At 40.5% G+C, this 12,932-nt stretch overlaps 1 protein-coding gene across 6 annotated transcripts in view; it reads left to right on the top strand.

Annotated features, from left to right (window-relative positions):
* GNPDA2 (glucosamine-6-phosphate deaminase 2) overlaps positions 1-12,932 on the top strand; it is a 32,031-nt gene that overhangs the window by 6,858 nt on the left and 12,241 nt on the right. For 3 of the 6 annotated variants that reach the window (XR_005598990.1, XR_005598991.1, XM_039539868.1), the window contains exons 1-6: positions 1,610-1,738; positions 8,309-8,447; positions 8,837-8,938; positions 9,508-9,690; positions 10,032-10,216; positions 11,967-12,141. Coding sequence is in view for 4 of the 6 variants with exons in the window: in XM_039539868.1 (XP_039395802.1) it covers positions 8,324-8,447; positions 8,837-8,938; positions 9,508-9,690; positions 10,032-10,216; positions 11,967-12,141 (769 nt within the window). In the remaining 2 variants the exon portion in view is untranslated. Of the gene's footprint in view, positions 1-1,609; positions 1,739-8,308; positions 8,448-8,836; positions 8,939-9,507; positions 9,691-10,031; positions 10,217-11,966; positions 12,142-12,932 lie in introns of those variants that run through there. The other 3 variants (XM_039539869.1, XM_039539872.1, XM_039539870.1) reach the window with 1 other exon arrangement.

Genomic DNA, 12,932 nt, shown 5'->3' on the forward strand with positions numbered 1-12,932 from the left:
CCATCTCATATGCTCAGCAACATGGGCATTTTCCATGTATACAGACCAAATGAAGTCTCTAGATCTACAACAGCCATTGTGCAAACTGGTGCCACCCATCAACTATTTTCTTCTCTTCCACTGAGCTGCACCAGCAAATTCAACTTCTTTTGACAGCTCTGAATCACCACCTCTTAGCTCATGCTGCCATCCTCAGAGGGAGAAACACACTTTCTGGAACCTCCCCAGTAGTGGAAATATGTAAACTCCCCAGACAGAAGAAAGAGCTATTGGCCCCTGCAGACTATGTGTATGGATGGCACAAAGCTGCATCCTGTTAATGTGCATCTAGCAGGAAGTACATTGCAGAAGTCAGGAGTGCACAACAAATTGCATGCATAGGTATGAAACTACACTTGTCAGTTGTGCTGGTAATGTATCTAAAATTCTAACCAAAGGTAACAAAATTGCCAGTCTGGTTTAATATGTAGAAGTATTTTCCTATCTTTTTTGAGATCAGAACTGCAAAATTATACTCATGTTGTAGAGTATTGTGAATTACATTTTATATTTTCAAAAAGATATTTGACATGCATCTTCTAAATGAATGAAATAAGGTTGGTGAGGCAGTATCTTATATTGGACCAACTTGTGGTGAAAGAGACATACTTTTGAGCTAACACAGAGCTCTTCAGGTCTGGAAAAGGTATTTAGACCCTCACCTCTAAAGGCAAGGTGGAAAAGACTGTTTAGCATAAGGCATTAACCGGTTTTAAAAGATCATGCAAGGTGAAGTGGGCAGTTAACACATCTGCAGTCAAAGGAAAGTTAGCATGTTTCAGATTGAGTTTATGGCTCATTACAACAATCTTTTTATTAAAGTTCATTATTTTTAGTGTCTAATGGTGGATTTATGCTCCCAAGATCATCTTTTGAAGGAACTGTGCAGGGTTTTTTTGAGGATGAGGACAACATAATCAGACATAGAGTGATCATTCTGTGAAAACTCTTCACCCAAGGGGGATATGGTGCTTGCGTCTTTTATCGGTGATTGACTGAAGAGTTCTATGTACCTCAAAAGCTTGTCTTACTCACCAACATAAATTGGTCCAATACAAGATATTACCTTACCCCCTTTGTCTAATATCCTGGGGCCAACAGGCCTATCACAATACTGCAAATCTCTAAACCTGTGTGTTTCCCTGCCCGGCATCCTGTACAGAACGGCTGGCTGGGAGCAGAGACACGCACACCCCTTAGCTGGTTTCCTTCCCCAGCGCAGGGCTCCCCCAGGCCGCGCCCGGACCTCCAGCCGTAGCTTATTTGGGAAGATTTTTCCTACGGCTCAGGCCTTCCCCCAGGACAGGGCCCCCGCCCGTCCCGATCTCGGCTATAAGGACCCAGCCTCCTCCCCTCCGCAGCCGCGCCCCGAGGCAGCCGGCCGGCCCGCTCCAGAGCTCGCAGGGAGCGCTCAGCTCGGGGTAGCCGCCACCGCCACCGCCGCCCAGTGCCCCAGCCCCCGCGCTGCGGCTACAAGGACCCGGCCGACATCAGCCCGTCCGCACTCGCTCTATATCGACCTCTCTCCCCGTTCTACTAAACCAAAATGCCTGCGCAGGCGCGGGTCTCCCTTGATATAGTCACTTCAGCGCATGTGCGCCGCTGCTCTCTCAGTCACTTCCGGTCCTCCCCATATATTTCCGGGTCACGCTGCCGCTTCAGCTTGAACTGGAATCGGTTCGGTTTCACTGTCAGATCGGTTAGTTTTGTTCCCGGGGGGCCCTTCTTGTCACCCTGGTGACGGGGTTCCTGTTCCCCGTGGGTGCTGCCCCCGCGGCTGGGCCTGGGCCCGGGCCCGGGCCGGGTGATGGGGTCAGAGGGGAGGCAGTAGGTGGCTTGGGCTGTGGGGGAGAGAAGGAGGAAGGATCAGTCTGAGATCGAGCTGTGCTGGGGTGGGTAATGGAAGGAATTAGTGAGGGGGGGACGTAGTGGGTATGGGCGGTAACTTTGGTCGCGGGGGGGGGAGATGGGGGTGTTGGTCTGGGACTGAGGGAAGCGTGGGTGTAGTTGGGTAATAGGGGGATATTGGTCGGTGGAGGAGGGCTGTAGTTGGGGTGTGAGGCTGTGGTGCCATTGGAGTATAGGCCTAGGTACCCAGCTTAGGTTGCTGAATGAGGCAATGTGCCTTCCTTTTAAGGCTAAAGATTCCAGTTTGGGTAAACTGATTTTTTTGGTGGAGGGAATAGACTTTTAAAATTTAAATCAGGTTTTTTATTTAAATAACTAATTTTTTCTTGTTAAAAATCTGTTTAAAATGAAATCTGAATTTAATGTAAAATATGTTATGGCCTAAACTTTTCATGCTCTCTTAAAATGCTTAAGTAAAAAAAAATAGTCTGAATTCACAAGTTGCTATCAAAAACTTAGAGTTAAAGGCTTCCTGTCTGTATAAAAGAAGAGTGAGGGTGGAAAACATTTATTTTGAGGTCAAACTTCATAAATATGGCACAGTAGGCCGTGTACTGTATAAAGGGCTTCATCCTGTAGAGGACCCAGGAACTGTACTACTGGGTGCAAGAGACCTGCAAAGGCAACACAGGCATTGAAACCTGTTCTGTGACTCCAGAGACCATCTTGTATCTCATCAGGGTCATTCACTGAGCTCACCTTGGCGTTTTCATACTCCCATTTTATAGCTTCTCGCTACCTGAGCGCTGATTGACTCAATTATCAAGTTATGAATATTTATAATTCCACCCATCATGGAAAGTTTCCAGCTCATGGAAAAACACTGATTTTCCCGGTAACTGCAGCCCTTGCTTTTGGGTGGTTCTGGGCATTCAAGTAAATGTCCTTCCTCTGTCTTCTTGCATACATGCACAGCGAAACAAACAGAAATTCACTAATTTGTCAACCACCTTTTTCTGTCTCTACACAAATAAATCACTGCAGCGAAAAAGCAGAATTTGTGGAAGTGCTAAACCAGCTTTTGACAGAAGTAGCCTCTTCTCCAGGCATAGAATAAATTAATTAGTCCAAATGAAGAAAAGACTGAAGTTGAAAAATCAGTTGGGGGTTTGAAAAAGCAGGGAGACATATCTTTCTCTTCCAGTCTATGAATAAAAACAAGGGGAGGGGGACGAGAGCTATTAGTTTTAAAAGTTTAAAGGTCAGCCTAAGTAATTTAGAATACTGTTTCATTTTCAAGAGACTTAGGAGTCTAGGAACTTAAGCTCAAGTAACTTTCAATTAGGCCAGTGGTTTTCAAATTGTGGTCCGTGGACCCCCTGGGGTCTGCAGACTATGCCTAAGATTTCCAAAGGGTTCTGCATCTCCATTCAAAAATTCTTAGGGGTTCGCAAATGAAAAAAAATGCCTGGTAGGGTGTTTGTCCTTACCTCTCTATATAAGAAACAGTCGCTTACTCAGAAGGGGGAACTATACAAAAATGAGGGGGTTAGTTAAACAGAAGTTAAAAGGTACAGTGACTAAAGTGAAATCCCTGCAAGCTGCATGGGCGCTTTTTAAAGACACCATAATAGAGGCCCAACTTCAATGTATACCCCAAATTAAGAAACACAGTAAAAGAACTATAAAAGAGCCACCGTGGCTTAACAACCTTGTAAAAGAAGCAGTGAGAGATAAAGACTTCCTTTAGAAAGTGGAAGTCAAATCCTAGTGAGGCAAATAGAAAGGAGTATAAACACTGCCAACTTAAGTGCAAGAGTGTAATAAGAAAAGCCAAAGAGGAGTTTGAAGAACAGTTAGCCAAAAACTCCAAAGGTAATAACAAAATGTTTTTTAAGTACATCAGAAGCAGGAAGCCTGCTAAACAATCAGTGGGGCCCCTTGACAATCGAAATACAAAAGGAGCGCTTAAAGACGATAAAGTCATTGCGGAGAAACTAAATGGATTCTTTGCTTCAGTCTTCACGACTGAGGATGTTAGGGAGAATCCCAAACCTGAGCTGGCTTTTGTAGGTGACAAATCTGAGGAACTGTCACAGATTGAAGTGTCACTAGAGGAGGTTTTGGAATTAATTCATAAACTCAACATTAACAAGTCACCGGGACCCGATGGCATTCAACCAAGAGTTCTGAAAGAACTCAAATGTGAAGTTGCGGAACTATTAACTAAGATTTGTAACCTGTTCTTTAAATCGGCTTCGGTACCCAATGACTGGAAGTTAGCTAATGTAATGCCAATATTTAAAAAGGGCTCTAGAGGTGATCCCGGCAATTACAGACCGGTAAGTCTATCGTTGGTACCGGGCAAATTAGTCGAAACTAGTTAAGAATAAAATTGTCAGACACATAGAAAAACATAAACTGTTGAGCAATAGTCAACATGGTTTCTGTAAAGGGAAATCGTGTCTTACTAATCTATTAGAGTTCTTTGAAGGGGTCAACAAACATGTGGACAAGGAGGATACAGTGGACGTAGTGTACTTAGATTTCCAGAAAGCCTTTGACAAGGTCCCTCACCAAAGGCTCTTATGTAAATTAAGCATGGGATAAAAGGGATGGTCCTTTCATGGATTGAGAACTGGTTAAAAGACAGGGAACAAAGGGTAGGAATTAAATTCTCAGAATGGAGAGGGGTAACTAGTGGTATTCCCCAAGGGTCAGTCCAAGGATCAATCCTATTCAATTTATTCATAAATGATCTGGAGTGAGGTGGCAAAGTTTGCAGATGATACTAAACTACTCAAGATAGTTAAGACCAAAGCAGATTGTGAAGAACTTCAAAAAGATCTCACAAAACTAAGTGATTGGGCAACAAAATGGCAAATGAAATTTAATGTGGATAAATGTAAAGTAATGCACATTGGAAAAAATAACCCCAACTATACATACAATATATTAGCTACAACGAGTCAGGAAAAAGATCTTGGAGTCATTGTGGATAGTTCTCTGAAGATGTCCACGCAGTGTGCAGAGGCGGTCAAAAAAGCAAACAGGATGTTAGGAATCATTAAAAAGGGGATAGAGAATAAGACTGAGAATATATTATTGCCCTTATATAAATCCATGGTATGCCCACATCTCGAATACTGTGTACAGATGTGGTCTCCTCATCTCAAAAAAGATATTCTAGCACTAGAAAAGGTTCAGAAAAGGGCAACTAAAATGATTAGGGGTTTGGAGAGGGTCCCATATGAGGAAAGATTAAAGAGGCTAGGACTCTTCAGCTTGGAAAAGAGGAGACTAAGGGGGGATATGATAGAGATATATAAAATCATAATACAAGAACTAGGGGTCACCAAATGAAATTAATAGGCATCAGGTTTAAAACAAATAAAAGGAAGTTCTTCTTCACGCAGCGCACAGTCAACTTGTGGAACTCCTTACCTGAGGAGGTTGTGAAGGCTAGGACTGTAACAGCGTTTAAAAGAGAACTGGATAAATTCATGATGGTTAAGTCCATAAATGGCTATTAGCCAGGATGGCTAAAGAATGGTGTCCCTAGCCTCTGTTCATCAGAGGATGGAGATGGATGACAGGAGAGAGATCACTTGATCATTGCTTGTTAGGCTTACTCCCTCTGGGGCACCTGGCATTGGCCACTGTCGATAGACAGATACTGGGCTAGATGGACCTTTGGTCTGACCCGGTACGGCCGTTCTTATATTCTCAAGTGTGAGAGGTGTAATTACATCATGTTGTCTTCTTCCAAGCATGACCTCTTCCTCAAATCAGACCAGAATACCTGTGTATGTTAGTTATGGATTAAAACTTACATTTGTTCGAAATCCAGGGCGTACTATATTCAGTCCTGGACCAATGCCAGAAAACACAGCTACAGAGAAAAAGGTGATATACTTTTGAAGTCTAGTATCTTTCCAGTGGGATAAAGCATTTTCTAGCTTTAGCAGGTCATTTGCTATTGGATCTTCATAGAATCATAGAATATCAAGGTTGGAAGGGACCTTGGAGGTCATCTAGTCCAACCCCCTGCTCAAAGCAGGACCAATCCCCCACCAAATCATCCCAGCCAGAGCTTTGTCAAGCCTGACCTTAAAAACCTCTAAGGAAGGTTCTACCACCTCCCTAGGTAACCCATTCCTGTGCTTCACCACCCTCCTAGTGAAAAAGTTTTTCCTAATATCCAACCTAAACCATCCCCACTGCAACTTGAGACCATTACTCCTTGTTCTGTCATCTGCTACCACTGAGAACAGTCTAGATCCATCCTCTTTGGAATGCCCTTTCAGGTAGTTGAAAGCAGCTATCAAATCCCACCTCATTCTTCTCTTCTGCAGACTAAACAATCCCAGTTCCCTCAGCCTTTCTTCATAAGTCATGTGTTCCAGCCCCCTAATCATTTTGTTGCCCTCCGCTGGACTCTTCTCAATTTTTCCACATCCTTCTTGTAGTGTGGGGCCCAAAACTGGACGCAGTACTCCAGATGAGGCCTCACCAATGTCAAATAGAGGGGAATGATCACGTCCCTCAATCTGCTGGCAATGCCCCTCCTTATACAGCCCAAAATGCCGTTAGCCTTCTTGGCAACAAGGGTACACTGTTGACTCATATCCAGCTTCTCGTCCACTGTAACCCGTAGGTCCTTTTCTGCAGAACTCCTGCCTAGCCATTCGGTCCCTAGTCTGTAGCAGTGCATGGGATTCTTCCATCCTAAGTGCAGGACTCTGCAGTTATCCTTGTTGAACCTCATCAGACTTCTTTTGGCCCAATCCTCTAATTTGTCTAGGTCCCTCTGTATCCTATCCCTATCCTCCAGCCTATCTACCACTCCCCCCAGTTTAGTGTCATCTGCAAACTTGCTGAGGGTGCAGTACATGCCATCCTCCAGATCATTAATGAAGATATTGAACAAAACCAGCCCCAGGACTGACCCTTGGGGCACTCCGCTTGATACCGGCTGCCAACAAGACATGGAGCTATTGCTCACTATCTGTTAAGCCCAATGATCTAGCCAGATTTCTATCCACCTTATAGTCCATTCATCCAACCCATACTTCTTTAACTTGCCAGCAAGAATACTGTGGGAGACCGTATCAAAAGCTTTGCTAAAGTCAAAGAATAACACATCCACTGCTTTCCCCTCATCCACAGAGCCAGTTATCTCCTCATAGAAGGCAATTAGGTTATTTTTGCCCTTGGTGAATCCATGCTGACTGTTCCTGATCACTTTCCTCTCCTCTAAGTTCTTCAGAATTGATTCCTTGAGGACCTGCTCCATGATTTTTCCAGGGACTGAGGTGAGGCTGACTGGCCTGTAGTTCCCCGGATCGTCCTCCTTTCCTTTTTTAAAGATGGGCACTACATTAGCCTTTTTCCAGTCATCCAGGACCTCCCCCGATCGCCATGAGTTTTCAAAGATAATGGCCAACGGCTCTGCAATCACATCCACCAACTCATTTAGCACCCTCAGATGCAGCGCATCTGGTCCCATGGACTTTTGCTCGTCCAGTTTTTCTAAATAGTCCCGAATCATATACCTTAATGATATAATTATGATTAAACCTGCCAGTCTTTTGTTTCCACTTCCTGACATTGATATCACTTCTTAGTTAACTTCAGGCACTCAAGTTCAACCAATTATGGAAGAACAAGAAGTTCTCAAAAAAAATTATTCGTAAAAATTACATAAAGGTAGCTCACCTTGTACTGACAATGCTATGCAACTTTTGATTTTTTTTTGCTTTCTCGGATAATCATAAAACAAGCTACTGGCCATGGCCCCATTTTCCACTGGACTGGACAGATCAAGTGTCTAATCCTGCAAGCATTTATGTGTCGGTTGTCCCCTTGAACTCATTTGAGTTCATTGGAAGTATTATTTCATATAACTGTGTAAGTGTTTGCAAGATCAAGGTGTAAGTCTTTAAAACTTTGGGATCTAGAGTACTATGTTTAAAAAAGAAAGTGTCTATCCTCTCATTCTCTTACTCTTTCACAATTTTGCCCTTTAGAGTAGGTTTTTTTTTTTTAATTAATGGACCAAGTAGGTTATGTTTACTGATCAAGTTTTGTTTCCTGGTCTTCTGTAGCCTTTTCAGTGACCCAAAATGTTGCAATTTGTTGTCCAACTGGAATCTGAGGGAAGACAGATGATTTGAAATCCCCACTAAAGTCATTGACTGAGTGCATAAATACATAAAAACATGCTTTTTGTCTACCCTGCATTATATTCTAGAAATGTGAAGCTGGATTTTTAGATCTGCACAGTCTTTTAAAATAACATCTAAGGGTAAACTAACCCTAAATACATTTTTGTTCTATTTTTCATGTTATGAGACTAATAAAACTGTTTCAGTGTTTTTCACAGGTTTAACCTCATTTTTTTCCCTTTTTTCCCTGTAAGCTGTTCACCATCACAATGAGACTGGTAATTCTTGATGACTATGATTTGGCAAGTGAATGGGCAGCCAAGTACATTTGTAATCGTATTATCCAATTCAAACCAAGTCAGGGAAGATATTTTACGCTTGGCTTACCAACAGGTAATAAGTTTTTTGTTGTAAACTCATGTAATTCATTAACTACAGAAATGTTTGGTGCCTAGTTAACCACAGCGATACGTGTCTTAGAAATTAAATAGGTACATAACTGCATAAAAGTTCAGACATGCCTAAGTCAAACATTAAATGTTATGTTCTTGTAAATATTTCTGTGTGTCATAGTTTAGAAAAGTGAAAAAAACTTTTTTTTTCCCCTGGGGAGAAGGATGAGATTTATCACAACTTTAAATATGTAATGACACTGGGTTTACAAACTAACATGGTAGTGTAATTTGACTTATGAAGAGTTTATGCTTTATAGCTTTGCAAATACATCTAAAAATGTCTTACTGGCATACAAAACATTAGAATAATAAGCTTATTTTATACAGGGAGCACACCTTTGGGATGCTACAAAAAACTGATAGAATATCACAAGAATGAAGATCTTTCTTTTAAATATGTAAAGACTTTCAACATGGATGAATATGTAGGTAAGTTATGTCTCAAATTTTAAGAAATATGACCTATTCCCCTTTTTTTCTGCATTAAAGCTATAAATCAGTGTTTTGTTTTTGAATAAAGCACAGGACTGAGCGTTATGACATTCATGCCTCTGCTGCAAGTTTTGTGTAACGCTAGGCAAGTCTCTTTAACTTCCCTGCCTCAGGGTCTTCATTTGCAAAATCAGAATAATACTTACCCAATTTAAGTGGATGTTGAGGCTAAATTCAATGTTTGTGAAGTGTTTTGAAACTCTCTTATGAAAGGTACTTAGGAACAGATTATTGGGCCAAATTTTCCCGTCTTATATTTTGTATCATCATGTATGCCTGTGCAAAGTGAGTGTAAAACACTATCCACTTTGCACTCTTGTATACATAAGGTGCATGAAAATGGAGAATCATATCCAGTCTATATAATGCGTCAGTTTATTTGATCCGGTGAGACACAATTTAAGAAATTTACTGCATATTTCTTGTCCACCATATGTTTTTATGTCAATCTGAAAGTTTAATTTTAGTAAAATCCATTTACATTTTGCTTTAAATGTTGTTTCCAGGGCTTCCAAGAAATCATCCAGAGAGTTACCATTCTTATATGTGGAATAATTTCTTTAAGCATATTGACATAGATCCTAATAATGCTCACATCCTTGATGGGAATGCTCTAGACCTACAGGCAGAGTGTGATGCATTTGAAAAAAAAATTGAAGAAGCTGGGGGAATTGATCTGTTTGTTGGAGGTATGAGAAAACACTCTAGCGATGATCGCTTGTCATGGTTTTAATACATGTATTGAATCCCTTGATGTCAGCACTTCCAAAACGTATCTAAAAATGTATTTCATTTTGAAGCAGACAGTTTACGAAAGGGAGGCGTCTACTACTAACATGGAGAATCAGTTTGAACCTGAAATTATAGAATTGTTACTGTCCACATTTTAATAACTAATAGTGTACTAGTTCTGACTCTTGCCTTATTTTTTTCATTAATAAGTAAGGAAACTCTACCTTGAATCTTGTCTTACAATATTTGTAGCCTTATCAGAAACCTTGAATAATTGACTCTTTTTTGTCTTGTTAAGGCATTGGTCCAGATGGCCACATTGCTTTCAATGAACCAGGATCGAGTTTGGCTTCAAGAACAAGGTTAAAGACTTTAGCAATGGATACCATTTTGGCAAATGCTAAATACTTTGATGGAGACTTATCTAAAGTGCCAACTATGGCACTAACTGTTGGTGTCGGTACAGTGATGGATGCTAGAGAAGTAAGAACTCATTGTTAGTTTAATTTGCATGTGTCTATATTCAGGATGCTACAGCAAAGCTTCATCAGTATAATTACACGCAATATTACTTTTTGTCATTTGATTATCATAGAGCTAATGTGAAGGATGTTGAAATGAATAAATCACTAGTTAACAGTATATTACTGAATCTGCAACTAGATTTCAATACTTTTTTTATTATTATTATTATTAATTAAAGGTTTACTTAAACTGGGCATCTGGTAGTAAGCAATTATTACAAGTTTTTGTGGCTTCTTTAGAATGCTACGAATGGATAAATTTCTTAATGGTGGCCTGTAGTGTTCATTCCTTACAGCATAAACATGGCAACAATATCAGTCTAAGAATTTAGGTGGTACATTGAAAAGGCCCATAGGGAGTAAAGGATCCTTTTTAATAGTGCCTGATTTTTCAGACTTTTTTAATGTTAATACCAATAATACTCTGCTCTTCCAAACCATTTCTGAACCAGTTCCCCAGCACTGATTTGCATATGTGGGGAAAGTGTTTTCTGTGTTATCTCAGGGTGAAGTTAAACCAATATAATTATACTGGTATCACCCCATGACACGTTATGGTATTCTGGGTTTTTTTCAGTTTATCTTATGTTGCTTTAGAAGATGCTTGTACTACACAAAAAGTACCACACTTACAGCAGAATAAGTTTGTGAGCATGAAGTGTGTCAGCATCCGAAGAAGTGGGCTGTAGCCCACGAAAGCTTATGCTCAAATAAATTTGTTAGTCTCTAAAGTTCCACAAGTACTCCTGTTCTTTTTGCGGATACAGACTAACAGGGCTGCTACTCTGAAACCTGTAGAACCTGTAGAATTCTTCATTTTAAAAAAAATCAAAGTGTCTTGGCCATATTCTCATTCATATTGCCCACCTAAATTCACCCTATAATTTTAATAGAGAGTTACAGAATTAATCACTCTGAAACTGTTGCTTAAGTTTCCTGTGCTGCTGTTACTGTTTCTTCCCAGAGGTGGCTATTTCAGTGGTGACTAAACTAATCCTGTGTATAGTTTCTGTATTTTTTTTAAAAGCTCCATCTGATTTTATTTTATATAAAAATACTGTAAGATTTTTATGATAAGGAAGATTTGTACAGCCATCTGTGGAACTGTGAAATAAGTGTTGTCAGGTAATGTTCTGAATGTCTTCTTGGACTGGCTTACTGAGACAATAACTGGTAAAGTTACTAGGACTTGATATCTTAGCTTTTACAGGTCACCTTTAGTAACTGTATAGTTAGGGCTGTTGCATGAAAGTCTAAAAGAAAGGAGTTTTCTGTCATACTTTCTGACTTTCACTAAGCACTACAATAATAATAATAATAATGAATACTCTGGGTAATTCAGTGTTACGTTCTATGATATGTGTGTGTGCGTAGATGTGTCATCTTGAATGCGGCACTTCTGGCAGTTCTTGACCATTAGATATCGCCTTTTTTGGCTGATGTCTCATAATGTGAAGTCACATGGGAACATGTTAGTGCTTGGATATTAGATATGATGATGGGCACGTTAAAATATGCTGGTATATTTTTCTCTGAAAAGTGGTAGATTTTCAGTAGAGTGTAAGTTAAAGAACTGTCCATCTTAAGATGTTTAAATATTGTAGGCTTCCATTATCTAACTAGTAATTAAAAACTGATTTGGGAATTTAAGGTAAATGGAAAACTCACTCTTTTTTGTGTGTGTTGGTTTTTTTGTGTTCATCTTCCAGGTTATGATTCTCATAACAGGTGCCCATAAAGCTTTTGCTTTGTACAAGGCAATTGAAGAAGGGGTCAATCATATGTGGACAGTTTCTGCTTTCCAGCAGCACCCTCGCACTATCTTTGTATGTGATGAAGATGCTACTTTAGAACTAAGAGTTAAAACTGTGAAATACTTCAAAGGTGAGCACTGAATTGAAACAGAATATGTTCTTGTGTGACTAATAAGTTAAAAATGACTGGGGGTTAAATCCTAGTCTCCAAGTGCATCATGAACAATTGAAAATAGTTGCCATATTCAAATATGAATTGCTGAACTCTGTATTTGAATATAATATAATACAGTGGCTAAAAGGCTTAGCTGCATTCCTTTCATGCAAGAAGCAAAATACAGAATCCTTCATTAGTATGTCGCTCGTGTAAACTTTCTTTGAATGTAATCTATTAGCCATGTGTTCCTCAACAGCAGCATCCTGGAAACTTGACTTTACAGCAGGGCCAGCTCCAGGCACCAACAAAGGAAGCAGGTGCTTGGGGCAGCCAATGGAAAGGGGCAGCACGTCGGGGTCTTCGGCGGCGGGTCCCTCAGTCCCTCTCTTTCTCTTAGAGCTGCCGCTGAAGAGGAAGAGAGGGAGCGAAGGACCTGCTGTACCACCGACGATTGAGCTGCCGCCAAAGTCCTGCTGATCGGCTTTATCTCCTCTCCCCCCCCCCCCCCCCCCTTAGAGGACATAGCTTGTTGCTGTAACTCATTGATGTCAGAAACGCTGGAAAGTGAAATTCAGGTTATAGAAAATTTGATAAATAATGGAGATTAATCCCAAATCATTTCAAGCTGCTGCTTCTGCTATGGTTTGCTGTATTTTTCCATTTGACTTATTTGTCATGCATAGTTCAGTAAACCAGAATTTTGAAGTTGCTAAGGCCCAAATGTATTATTCAAGCCTTTGAAATCATTTGTGAACACATTTTGC

Source organism: Mauremys reevesii, linkage group 5 (genome assembly GCF_016161935.1).
Source record: "Mauremys reevesii isolate NIE-2019 linkage group 5, ASM1616193v1, whole genome shotgun sequence".
Classification (NCBI taxonomy): Eukaryota; Metazoa; Chordata; order Testudines; family Geoemydidae; genus Mauremys; species Mauremys reevesii.